Source organism: Macaca nemestrina, chromosome 11, assembly GCF_043159975.1.
Source record: "Macaca nemestrina isolate mMacNem1 chromosome 11, mMacNem.hap1, whole genome shotgun sequence".
NCBI classification, from domain to species: Eukaryota; Metazoa; Chordata; class Mammalia; order Primates; family Cercopithecidae; genus Macaca; species Macaca nemestrina.
Genome location: NC_092135.1, coordinates 72,840,410 through 72,854,406, shown reverse-complemented (window position 1 = coordinate 72,854,406; position 13,997 = coordinate 72,840,410). Strand labels below are relative to the sequence as shown.

The window sequence follows — 13,997 nt, the reverse complement described above, 5'->3', positions numbered from 1 at the left end:
GAGGACTTTTCTCTGTCTGATTCAGTTTCCATGTTTTCTTCATCTTATAGATAGTTTACTTGCACTTTTTTGTTTTTAATAGTTCTCTCAGCACAAATGTAATATATTCGTTGTATAATAGAGAGGCCTTTCTCCTCCTGGTTCTGGGAGAGAATAACACCCCAAGACCATAGAGCATCCATTACATGTAGTAAGGTGACCTCTCTCCTGTCTTCCACAAAGAGTTTGTTATCTCCCATACTTGGGAGAACTAGGAAAACAGTCACTTGAAACATTATCCAGGCTTGCTTTAGAAGAGGGGAAAGGCTGATCTAGAGATGACTGTTACCCTTCTAGTGTGTGTCTAGTTCTTTCATCCTCTCTCTTCCCTCTATGTACACATGCACATACATACACACAGAAATATCTTTTCTTTCATTTATTAAAAAAATGAAAAAATTCACTGATGAGGTTGTACTGTACATATGAATTAACTTAGGCTTATTTTGATCTCATCTTTTTCTTTCATTTTCATGAATTTGTTTATGTTTTTACATCAAGTCTCGAGGAGAATGTCTCGCACAGAACCTAGCTTAGACACGAAGCTGTCTCTCCCCTTTCCCAGGCCTTGCTGCCACCTGCGATTTTCAGTTCATTACTTTGTGCTCTTGTGAGTCTGCTCCATGAGTTGTGCTTGTTATCTTCTGCCTTTGGCTTTCCTGGTGCCTGGCTTGCTTTCTCCAACTCTTGAGAAGTGAGCTGGACCTGACTATAGCATTCTTCTATCCTCAAATAACAGTATTTAATTGGAAGAACGTACAAAGCAGAGAAAACCTCGCAGTGCGTTATTTATGGATGCCCCCTGACAACTCAGCCCAGGTTCCCTGCAGGGCCTAAGTCACAAACTTTCTTCAGTATATCTTTATTTCAGCCACTCTGCATTGTTTACAGTTCCTCAAACATATACTGAACTTTCTTGTTTCTGCCCTCTTATTCATGCATTCTCCTCTGTTTAGTGTCCCTCTGCCTTTTCTCAGCCCCTTTATTTTAAAAACCGTCTATCTTTTAAGGGCCTTGTCAGGTAATACCTCTTCTGGTATGTGTTTCTTGACACTCTGGGCAAAAGTGATTCCTTCTTTCCTTCCATTCATTCATCAATTCAGCAAATAGTGTAGACCTATTCTTGCCAGGCATTTAGACAAGACAATGGTTTGTAAAACTTCTGTTGCTCTTACTTTATTACCTTGTTTGTAAATAATATCCATCATATTTTTGTTACTGCCATTGAAGGCACAAACTGTATCTGGACCCACCTCGTAACTGACACCCTCACCCATAGAAGGTGTTTCATGTGTAATTACTGAATGAGTGAAACTTTCTGATTGTTTTAACATTTCTGTATGCTACCATAACTGATATTTTTATAAAATTATCTTTTATATTAGGTATGAAAAGTATTACTGACACTTCATGGCAATGGAGAAAACCTTTTAATAGATTTTATGGGTATATACTTAATTTAAATAGTCATACATATCATGATAAGGATATAAGTTTATAATAATAATTATTATTTTTTGAGACAGAGTCTCACTCTGTTGCCCAGGCTGGAGTGCAGTGACACAATCTTGGCTTACTGCAACCTCTGCCTCCCTGGTTCAAGCAATTCTCCTGCCTCAGCCTCCTGAGTAGCTGGGATTACAGGCGTATCCCACCATGCCTGGCTAATTTTTGTGTTTTTAGTAGAGACAGAGTTTCACCCTGTTGGCTACGCTGGTCTTGAACTCCTGACCTCAGGTGATCTGCCCCCCTGGGCCTCCCAAAGTGCTGGGATTATAGGCATGAGCCACCGTGCCCAGCCATACCATGATAAAGATATTTTAAGCAGCTGTTCCTGAGTCATAGGTTATCTGCTTCTCATTCTCAGTCATATTCTACTGGAGTTTGACGTGTTCGTATGATGGGTCTGGGCAGATTTTGTGACAGAATCAAAAAGAGGTGTTGTGGGCTCTTGAGACCTTCAGCTGAAGGCGATCACAAACATTTTCGGAGTATTAGCCCTGGATAACTTTGAACAAGCTGCTGTTTTCTGCCAAAAGAACACATGATTTTCTCTCTTTTCTCTTCCTAATTTTTGTATTTCTTCTATTAGATGAAATATTTGTTTGTTTTTGAGACGGAGTCTCGGTCTTTTGCCCAGGCTGGAATGCAGTGGCGTGATTTTGGCTCACTGCAACCTCTGCCTCCCAGGTTCAATCAATTCTCCTGCCTCAGCCTCCTGAGTAGCTGGGATTACAGGCGTGTGCTACTATGCCCAGCTAATTTTTGTATTTTTAGTAGAGACGGGGTTTCACCATGTTGGTCAGTCTGGTGTCGAACTCCTGACCTTGTGATCCATCTGCCTTGGCCTCCCAAAGTGCTGGGATTGGTGAACCACCGTGCCTGGCCTTAGATGAAATGTTTACTACCTGTACTTTATCCCATATCTTAGATATGCCAAGGAAATTATGGTTTAAAATATTCATTTTCAAAGCATGGTCCAGGGACTCCTGAGGGAGTTTTTACAAAGTTAAGACTATTTTTGTAATAATACTGAGACATTATTTTCATCACTCTCATTCTGTTGCAAGTATCTAATTGAATCTTCTAGAAGCTACATGGCATGTGGTATAACAACAGATGTAGATATGAGAATCCAGCTGTCTTATATTAGGCTAGACATTAAAGAGATTTGCAGAATGTAAAACCATTTTTTGTTCGAAAATATAGTTATTTTTCATAAAAATGTTAAGATGTAATAGGCTTATTATTTTTAAATGAATTAACAAAAAATATGATTCAAGTTTCTGCCTGCCTGCCTCCCTCTCTCCCTCTGTTCCTTCCCTCCCTCCCTCACTTCTTCCCTCCCTCCTTTCTCTCCCTCCCTTCCCTCCCTCCCTTCTCTTCCTCCCTTCCTTCCCTCCCTCTGTCACTGTCACCCAGACTAGTGTGCAGTGGCACAAACACAGCTCACTGCAGCCTCCAGTGCCTGGGCTCAAGTGATCCTTCCACCCCAGTTTCCCATGTAGCTGGGACTACAGTCATGCACCACCTAATTTTTTTTTTCTTTTTGTCTTTTTTGTAGAGACAAGGTCTCACTTGTTTCCCAGCCTGGTCTCGAACTCCTGTACTCAAGTGATCCTCCTGCCTCAGCCTCCCAAAGTGCTGACATTACAGGCATGAGCCACTGTGCCCAGCTGTGTTTTTGTTTTTATTTTTATTTTTTTTGAGACGAAGTCACGCTCTGTCACCTAGGCCAGAGTGCAGTGGCACGATCTCGGCTCACTGCAACCTCTGCCTCCTGGGTTCAAGTGATTCTCCTACCTCAGCCTCCCGAGTAGCTGGGACTACAGTTGCGCACCACCACACCAGGCTGATTTTTCTATTTTTAGTAGAAATGGGGTTTCACCATATTGACCAGGTTGGTCTCGAACCCCTGACCTTGTGATCCACCTTGGCCTCCCAAAGTGCTAGGATTACAGGCATGAGCCACCTCGCCCGGCCCCAGCCGTATTTTAATTTCCAATGTGGCTAATATCAATAAATATTAAAAACTCTTTAGAATCCAGATTTCTGAGACCCAAAAGATCGATAGCCACTGATTTATAAGTTTTTAAATATTTAAGATAACAGAGAATAGACTTTCTAATAGATTAAAAGGTAAAGTCCTTTTCATGTAGTCCAGGTATCTTCAAACTGGAATACTTAATCATACTTAATCATAATTGATTAAGCCGGTTTTCAGTTGTTGGACGTTTAGGTTGAGTGCAGTATTTTAGTCTTTAAAAGTAATATTGTGGTCATATTCTTCTGTATTAATATTTTTCTAACATCCTTAATTGTTTACCGTGAATTTCTAAAAATAGAACTGTTGGGTCAAGAGGTATGCAGAAGGAACTGGCATGACGTGTTACATAAATTCAGGGGCCAAATATACTCTCATATTTTTTTCTATTAATCAGCAGGAAATTTAGTATCTTCTTTTTTAGACATTCTCCACCTCCAAGTTTGAGCCCCAGGAGGCTTTCCCAGTCCAAGAGTTGTCTCATCTGCCTCCAAATGCCAGAAGGAGAACTGACTACACTATTGCTCTTCCTTTCCATCATCATCTTCTGTCAGCATTTAAGACCAGCCCCACACTGTTGAACAATAGTTGCTTGAACTGCCACTAGGATCCCGTTTCTAGTCAGACCATGGCCCAGGTCACAGCCGTCACCCCAGTTAAAGGTCAAGATTGCAGTTTTTTAAAAGTTCATTTTCTTTTACTCAAGGATTTAGTGTACCAGGGAGGCTGAGGTCAGAGACACTTCCAGCATCCACCTTAGGCTGTGCCAGAGTCTGTCCTCCCTGATAAACACAGAAGCTTTTTGTGTGACCTTAGATCACCAGTTTCAGTTATTCCTTCTTCAAGGCCATTTTATTTCAGGAATGTCTCTGCCTCTTCTTGCCAGTGGGACTTGGCTTGAGCTAGGCGTGTCTTCTGTGACAGAACTCTTTAATTTTTGAATCTCAGGAATCAAAGATTGGGGTAATGTTTCTTCCTTTCCAGGTAGATTTAGGGTCCTGGAAAATTGGTCTTCCTGCCTTTAGCAACTAATTCTGCATATCAAGAGATTGAGGCACTTTTTCCTAAGCCATTCAACTTTCCCCTCCCAGTGTCCCCTCCTCCTCTGAGTCCTAAGGACAGTGGCACCTACCCACTGGTCAACTAAAGGAACATTCAAGCCATTTTTCTCTCGGCAAAAGGATCCACACCAGTGATCTAAGGTCTCTACACATAAACATAAGAAAGGCTGAAATAATTTTTAAGTGTTCTCCTTCAAAGAACATCTCATCTAATCTCTGCCGTAACAGATACCTGTTACACAGTTAAGCTTATGGTATATATAGCTAATTGCTCTGCAAAGAGACTATGCCAGTTTACACTTCCACCAGCAAAAAATAGGAAAATATATTTAAAACCTAAACAGTGCTCTTAAATGTCATTTAGAATTGTTTTAATATTAAAAGAAACTCAAGCTTTTCGCCTAATATTTCTTATTTTTTTTGACAAATACTAAATTTGTTTGGCCATGATTGTGATCTGTAGCATCTTGAATACTGTCTTTTATAACAGAGCAGGTGTACATGGAAGACCAAAATAGTAAGAAGGGCTGAAATCATTAACAGTGGCTTGAGGCTAATATGGTAATACTGTGTTTTCAGAATCACTTTTGGTGAAGGCGGGAGAGGGTACTCATTTACTGAAGGGTCTCCTAAGTACAAGGTGCTTTTTAGATGATACCTAATTTAATTCCCAACAACAAACCTATGTTGTTACTATTCCCATTTTAGATGATATTGTTATTCCATTTTTATAAATAAATAGATTAAGATGCAGAGAGGTAGTAAATTTTCTAAAGTCACAGAGCAAGTAAAGGTTGATATTCCCTAAGAAAGCCCCACCTAGCACTAAGTACACAGTTCTCAGAGTAAGGACTGTGAGAATTAGCCTTTCTCTCTCACCTTCTCCAAAGTCAGAATGACCTCCGGGAGGCCTTCACCACTCGTAGGTGCAGCTTTGCACAAGGTCTGTGAGGCGTTAGGGCCAACTACAAAGTCTCCAAGACTTCCCTCACTTTTGACACCAACTGCAAATTGGGTGGGGGGAGTTCCCCAACCACCTTTCACGGACTAAAATTCACTAGAAGGACTCAGCGGAACTCACTAAACATTACTTACAGTCATGGTTATTGCCGGGAAAGGATACATATTAAAATCAGCCAGGGGAAGATGTGCATAGGACAGGGTCCAGGAGAAATGCAAAACGCAGAGCTTCCATTGCCCTCTCTATTTGGAGTCAGGACACATGTCCTCCCTCCCTCCCTCCCTCCCTCCCTTCTCTCCTCCTGTCCTTCCTTCTTACTTCCTCCCTTCCTTCCCTTTCGTTCCTTCCTTGGTGCCCAGGCGGGTCTTAAACTGCTGGGCTCAAGCAGTCCTCCTGCCTCAGCCTCCAGAGTAGCTGGGATTACAGTTATGTCCCTGGCTCCTTCTTGCATTTATGTGTGATGATCCACGTGGGATATTTCCTACCACAGAAGCTCTCCTGGCCTCGGTGTTCAGAACTTTCATCGGGGCTTTATTGCATAAGCATGGTTGATTGTCCATATGGTTCCTTAACTGATACCAGTGACCCAAAGCCCCAAGTTACTCTCTGGCTAGCCCCAGGCAAACAAAAATTATCTCCAGGAGTTGAAGGCAAAGTCTAGACCTCTTCTGAGACAAGATTAAATTATTTACTACATAGGTTCCAAGGCTGGTTGAGTATCTCCTCCCTTCCTAGTCCCCCATAGTGGATCAGGAGGTGCCTGGTCACTTCCTCTTATAGTTTGGAGCCCCACAAGGAAGTGGAAACATGCATAGAGTATGGGTGTCCTGTTATAAACTGGAAACTCACTACATGTCATACTCCTTAGGATTGAATAATAATAACAAAATATCAAGGAAATAATAACATGACTTGAATACTTACAGGCAAATTTTTTCTGGTATTAAAACTACAATTGAATTAATTATGGTTTACTTATTAAGACAAACTTCAATATAATTAACCCCCAACACACACACACACACATATGCACACACCTTCTAGCACAGGAAAGATGTATGTATCATCACTGCATTAAGGTTGTGTTTCATTCTAACTTTTTATCATCACTGGATAAGTTCACCTGAGCAAGCTGTTTTCCTAAATAATTGCTTATTATTTATTTATTATTCATGGATTCCGTAGTTGCAAGTTTGCCCCCTTTCTAACATTTATTTGTAACCCTAAAATAAATCATTGTGGTATTTTTGTGGTCACTTGCAAATAATCACAGAGCAGCAAAAAATTTGAGTCACATGACCTGCCTGTTCCCGGCTGTGGCCAAGCAAGGCAGTGCTCCGCCTTGTTTCAGCTCTCATGCTGTAAACAAGTCCTCTTTTCATGGTCTTTTCAGGGGCACACCTTTTTACGTTTTTGTGGGGATTTTGTTGTTGTTGTTAGTGATTTTGCCATTTAAAATGGTCCCCAAGCCTCGTGCTGAAGTGCTGTCTAGACAGTGTTCCTAAGAGTTAGAAGGCTGTGATATATCTTTTGGAGAATATGCATATGTTAGATAAACTTCATACAGGCATGGTTATAGTGCTGTTGATGTGAGTTCAGTGTTAATGAATCAACGGTATATACTAAATAAGGTATCTTTAAAGAGATACACATACAACACAAGTTTATGTATTTAATGGTTGATGAAAATGTTGTGACCAGAGGCACCAAGGAACCTAACCCTGTGTTGCCCCTAGGAGCAGTGGTTCAGTAAATGCTGCTAAATTCAGTGTTTGAGGTACTTCATAGTATATAATTACTGTGAATAATGAGAAATGACTGTATTTGCTGCATTATTTCTTTCATTATTCATTTTATTCATTTATTCATGTAATCTGTTATTCTTTTTTTTTTTTTTTTTTTTTTGAGATGAAGTCTTGCTGTGTCACCCAGGCTAGAGAGCAGTGGTGTGATCTCGGTTCACTGCAGCCTCTGCCCACTGGGTTCAAGCAGTTCTCCCTGCCTCAGCCTCCTGAGTAGCTGGGGTACAGGTACCCACCACCTAATGTTTGTAATGTTTGTAGTTTTAGTAGAGATGGGGTTTCATCATGTTGGCCAGACTGGTCTCGAGCTCCTTACCTCAGGTGACCAGCCCACCTTGGCCTCACAAAGTTCTGGGATTACAGGTGTGAGCTACCGTACCCAGCCTGTTATTCATTCTTCAAGCAGACATATTTGTGTGTATGTTTTGTTTTTTCATTTTATCATTTATCCCTTCTCTGATGCTCTTTCTTTCTTTATGTAGATTTGAGTTTCTGACTTACATCCTTTTCCCCCTCTTTTTGAAGAATTTCTTCTAACATTTATTTTTTGCCAGGTTTGTTGTGATGAGTTCTCTCATTTGTTGTTTGTCTGAGAAAGTCTTTATCTTTCCTTCTCATTTGAAGGATAATTCTAGTGGATATAAAATTTGGAGCTGTTATTTTTTTCTTTCTTCAACATTTCGGATATTTTACTCCTCTCTCTTAATGCTTTTATGGTTTCTAATGAGAAGTCTGCTTGTAATTCTTACCATTATTCTTCAATGGAAAAGTTATTTTTCTTCTTGCTTCTTTCAAGATTTCCTCTTTGTCTTTAAGTTTTCCTCAATTTTTTTTTTAAATTTTCAGCTTTTATTTATATATGGGGGTTCATGTGCAGATTTGTTACATGAGAATATTGCATGATGCTGAGGTTTGGAGTACAGGTCCTGTCACCCTGGCAGTGAGCATAGTGCTTAATAGGTAGTTTAACTCACCCCTCTCCTCACCTTCTGGTAGTCCATAGTAGACATTGTGTCATATTTATATCCTTATGTGCTCAATACTTAGCTCCACTTATAAGTGAGAAGATATGGTATTTGGTTTTCTGTTCCTGTGTTAGTTTGTTTAGGACAATGTCCTCCAGCTGCTTCCATATTTTTGCAAAGGACATAATTTCATTCTTTTTTTATAGCTGTTTAGTATTTCATGGTGTGTACATACCACATTTTCTTTATTTTTCATTTGTTTTTCAATTTATTTATTTCAATAGGTTTTTGGATGGTGTTTGGTTACATGAATAAGTTCTTTAGTGGTAATTTCTGAGAGTTTGGTGCACCTATCACCTGAGCAGTGTATACCGTACCCAATGTGTAGTCTTTTATTCCTCTCCCCGCCCATCCTTTCCTCTCACTTCCCAAAGTCCATTGTATCATTCTTATGCCTTTGCATCCTCATAGCTTAACTCCCTCCTGTAAGTGAGAACATACAATGTTTGCTTTTCCAATCCTGAGTTACTTCACTTAGAATAATGGTCTCCACTTCCATCCAGGTTGCTGCAAATGCCATTATTTCATTCTTTTTTATGGCTGAGTAGTATTCCATGGTGTGTATATATATGTCTGTCCCTCTCTATATGTAGATATATAGATATATATGCCACATGTTCTTTATCCACTTGTTGATTGATGGGCATTTGGGCTGGTTCCGTATCTTTGCAATTGTGAATTGTGCTGCTATAAACATGCGTGTGCAAGTGTCTTTTTCATATAATGACTTCTTTTCTTCTGGGTAGATATCCAGGAGTGGAATTACTGGATCAAATGGTAGCTCTACTTTTAGTTCTTTAAGGAATCTCCACATGGTTTTCCATAGTGGTTGTACTAGCTTACATTCCCACCAACAGTGTAAAAGTGTTCCCTTTCACCACATCCACACCATCTATTATTTTTTGATTTTTTGATTATGGCCATTCTTGTAGGAGTGAAGTGATACCATTTTGTGGTTTTAATTTGCATTTCCCTGGTAATTAGTGATGTTGAGCATTTTTTCACGTTGTTTGCATATCATCTTTTAAAAATTGTTTATTTGTGTCTTTAGCCCACTTTTTGATAGGATTGCTTGTTTTGTTCTTGCTGATTTGAGTTCCTTGTAGATTCTGGATATTAGTCCTTTGCTGGATGTATAGATTGTGAAGATTTCTCCTATTCTGTGGGTTGTCTGTTTGCTCTGCTGATTATTTCTTTTGCTATGAAGAAACTTTCATTTAATTAAATTCCATCTCTTTATCTTTGCTTTTGTTCTGTTTGCTTTTGGGTTCTTGGTCATGAAGTCTTTGCCTAAGCCAATATCTAGAAGGGGTTTTCCAATGTTATCTTCTAGAATTTTTATGGTTTCAGGTCTTAGATTTAAGTATTTGATCCATCTTGAGTTGGTTTTTGTATAGGGTGAGAAATGAGGGTCCAGTTTCATTCTTCTGTGTGTGGCTTGCCAATTATCCCAGCACCATTTGTTGAATAGGGTATCCTTTCCCTACTTAATGTTTTTGTTTGCTTTGTTGAAGATTAGTGGGCTGTAAGGATTTGGCTTTATTTCTGGATTCTCTATTCTGTTTCAGTGGCCTATATTCCTATTTTAATACCAGTACTATGCTGACTGTGGCCTTATAGTATAGTTTGAAGCTGGGTAATGTAATCCCTCCACATTTGTTCTTTTTGCATAGTCTTGCTATGGCTGTGCGGGCTCTCTTTTGGTTCTATATGATTTTTAGGACTGTGTTTTCTAGTTCTGTGAAGAATGATGGTGATATTTTGATGGGAGTTGCATTGAATTTGTAGATTACTTTTGGTAGTGTGGTCATTTTCACAATATTGATGCTACCCATCCATGAGCATGGGATGTGTTTCCATTTGTTTGTGTCATCTATGATTTCTTTCAGTAGTGTTTTGCAGTTTTCCTTGCAGAGGTCTTTCACCTTCTTGGTTATGTGTATTCCTAAGTTTTGTTTTTGTTTTTGTTTTGTTTGTTTGTTTGTTTTTTGCAGCTTTTGTATAAGAGATCGAGTTCTTGACCTGATTCTCAGCCTGGTCACAGTTGGTGTATAGCAGAGCTACTGATTCGTGTACATTAATTTTGGAAACTTTGCTGAATTCATTTACCAGTTCTAGGAGCTTTTTGGATGAGTATTTAGGGTTTTCTAGGTGTGCGATAATGTCATCAGCAAACAGCGACAGGTTGACTTCCTCCTTACCAATTTGGATGCTCATTGAAGCATCTTGAAGCAGACATATTTGAACACTCCTATGGGGTCCCAAGCAATTTCCACATGATTTAAAATTTCCATGTTATGTTAATATGCCTACTATTAGTAGTCTTGCTATAACCCTTTTTCTCAAAGTATTTGTGTGATTTTTGATAACACATTATAAACCAAGTGTGATATTGCAGTTTAAAGGTTGCAAATTGGAGGCTGAATGTCTTTCGTCTATGACCATTTTACCTGAGCTACTTGTTTAGTTTTCTCAATAAACTTTCCAGGGATTTTTTTGCTTCCTTGAAGATGAAGATTTTAGGATCAGATTGCCTAATGAGTTCATGTTGGTTTCCAGCAGAGCCAGGTGATGTGGCTGGCCATATCTTTTTTTTTTTTTTTTTTGAGACGGAATCTCGCTCTGTCGCCTGGGCTGGAGTGCATTGGCCGGGTCTCAGCTCACTGCAAGCTTCGCCTCCTGGGTTTATGCCATTCTCCTGCCTCAGCCTCCCGAGTAGCTGGGACTACAGGTGCCCGCCACCTCGCCCGGCTAGCTTTTTGTATTTTTTAGTAGAGACGGGGTTTCACCGTGTTAGCCAGGATGGTCTCGATCTCCTGACCTCGTGATCTGCCCATCTCGGCCTCCCAAAGTGCTGGGATTACAGGCTTGAGCCACCGCACCCGGCCCATATCTTTATACCAAAAAATGTTTCTGCAGTCTTGACTATATAGTCTTGCAGGCAGAGCTTTTGGCTGGCAAAATTAGCCCCCAGCTATACTTTCCTGATGAGAAGCCAGACCACACTGGCTCCTTCTCCTTTCTCTGATTACTTCACGTCCCTCATGTGTTTGTATTTTCATCTCTTTCCACTTCCTATTTATACTATCTCCTACATCTGCACTCAGGCAACGTGAGGGGAAATGGACTTGAAGAGCAGATGTTCACCTCATGTTCGTTGTCGTTCCGTAGATACACTCTCTTCCATTGAAGTGTTTCTCATTTCCTGGTTTTGATTGTCCAGGATGTGTGAGGACTGAGATCTGAATCTTGCTGTTCTCTCTTCATGTTAGTAAAACCATGTACATTGGAATCCCCTAAATGTAATGGGGGAAAATAATAGAAATACTTAACTTTTGGGGTAATTAAAATTATTAATCTGGTAAATTTGACTGAAAAAGAAAAATTCAATAATTTTAGGGATCTTTCAGTGAAATAATCATTAAGCCCAAAGAAACAAAGCCTTTATTGACTATTACTTCAGTGATAGTAAGAAATGAGTACCAGCAGTAAAAGTTAACCTTGATGTTTTATGTAATAAGCAGTTGAATAAATACAATAACTTTCTTTAAACATCTTTGGAAAATTTCTCCAACTAAGGACGGACCAAGGCTAAAAAAAACCCTTGAATGCCCCTTCATGCCTAGCACAATACCTAGAACAAATAGATCTCAAATATGTATTAAATGAGTTAATTATTAAAATGTCTCATTTAAAATTTAAATGTTCGGTAATGTTAATTTGATGTTTTTTCTTTCAGATACAGATGAATATAGACCTCCTGTTTGGAAATCTTACTGTAAGTCTACAAATAAATTTAATCGTGTGGGTTATAGTGCTTTATAAGTAATATAAAAGTATGGGATTATTAGATAGAAATTCCATTTTGTATCCATTGTTGAAAAATTAATTTACAACAAGGTTTGGGAATAGCATAGAAGTAATTGTGGTTAAGTAAGTGTTTCCACAAAGTCTGTTCAGTGTATGGTTTTCTGTCTGGAATGCATTTCATCCCTCTGAGCTTGCATGAATTCCATGTAGTGAAACTTGAGACCACTTGTTAAGAGTGGTTAATAAAGCTAATACAAGGAGACACTGAGAATTCAAACAGTCTAATTATTTTCAGGTCCTGTTTCTTTATGTGAAGAAAGGAATATTTAAATGACAATAATTCAGGAGGCTATGTTGACAGAAAGAATAAGTGAAAAGAGGCAAAAAAAAAAAAAAAGGTGATCTAACTTTTAAATAATTACTTTCCCAAAATATAAGGGAGATACTTGATTCCATGCTGCTCTTTAAACTGCGTTAGGATAAATATTTCTTTTTAAACGTCTAGGGTTTTAGTTCTTTGTTTTCCTTTCCTTGTTTTCTAGAGAATATTATTTCATCAAGTAAAGGATATTTCAGATTTTAAGAGTTGAAATAGGGCTAATATAATCAAAATGGTTTTTTAAAATTTATGAATGCATTATTATGGAAAAGCACTATAAGTTCTTGTTTCTGTAGTTGAATTAGCAGCCTAAGAAACCTGTACTTTAATTATAGATTAACATCTTTGTAAATGTTGAGGTTTATTATAAATTTGATGTTTGTAGGTTGCTGAAATTTGCCGACTGAAGGAACAGCAATTCAGATTCTCATTGGTCTTATGTTCTCAGAAGAGATAATTTTGTTTTTAATAGATTGCCACTTTGGGCTAATTATAAGTAAAACATGAACCATCTTTAAAAATATTGCCGTAGATGCTTTGCCCCAACGCTGCTGGTGCCTTTTTCTTTTTCCCTTGGGAGTATAGTTATACGGATATGTAAAAATGACTAATGTTCTTTACCTCCTAAAGATTTTGTCTCGTAATCTCATTGGCTGGAAGCCTATTTAAAATTCTTCTCTGGCCGGGCACTGTGGCTTATGCCTGTAATCCCAGCACTTTGGGAGGCTGAGGCAGGCGGATTGCCTGAGGTCAGGAGTTTGAGACCAGCCTGGCCAACATGGTGAAACCCAGCTCTACTAAAAATACAAAAATTAGCTGGGTGTGGTGGCACACACCTGTAGTCCCAACTACTTGGGAGGCTGAGGCAGGAGAATTGCTTGAACCAGGGAGGCAGAGGTTGCAGTGAGCCAAGATCATGCCACTGCACTCCAGCCTGGGCTACAGAGTGAGACTCCATCTCAAAACAACAACAACAACAAAACAACAACAACAACAACAACAAAAACTTCTCTGCATTTTCTGGTTTTCAGTTTATCTTTATTCTCTGACTCTGACTTGCACCCTGCACATTTTTAATGTAAGAACATTTATGAAGCCTCAGACTATTATTGAGTTTGTGGTGATCTTTTCCTCTGTGAAAAATATCAATTAGTAAATGTAGTATATGCAATTGGTATTTTTTGTAGCTTCACATATCTTGCATGTCTTGCAGTAGCTATCATTTGTTTTAAAAAATGGCATTTATGTAATCCCAGCGCTTTGGGAGGCTGAGGCGAGTAGATCACCTGAGGTCAGGAGTTCGTGACCAGCCTAACATGGTGAAACCCGTCTCTACTAAATACCAAAAAATTAGCTGGGTGTGGTGGCGCATGCCT

The 13,997-nt window shown here is 39.2% G+C and overlaps 1 protein-coding gene across 7 annotated transcripts in view; it reads left to right on the top strand.

Moving 5' to 3' along the window:
• Window positions 1-13,997, top strand: part of LOC105483204 (chimerin 1) — a 199,196-nt gene that overhangs the window by 38,735 nt on the left and 146,464 nt on the right. For 6 of the 7 annotated variants that reach the window (XM_071072969.1, XM_011743917.2, XM_071072970.1 and 3 more), the window contains one exon: window positions 12,172-12,210. In XM_071072969.1, the coding sequence (XP_070929070.1) occupies window positions 12,172-12,210 (39 nt within the window). Of the gene's footprint in view, window positions 1-12,166; window positions 12,211-13,997 lie in introns of those variants that run through there. The other variant, XM_011743918.2, reaches the window with a different exon arrangement.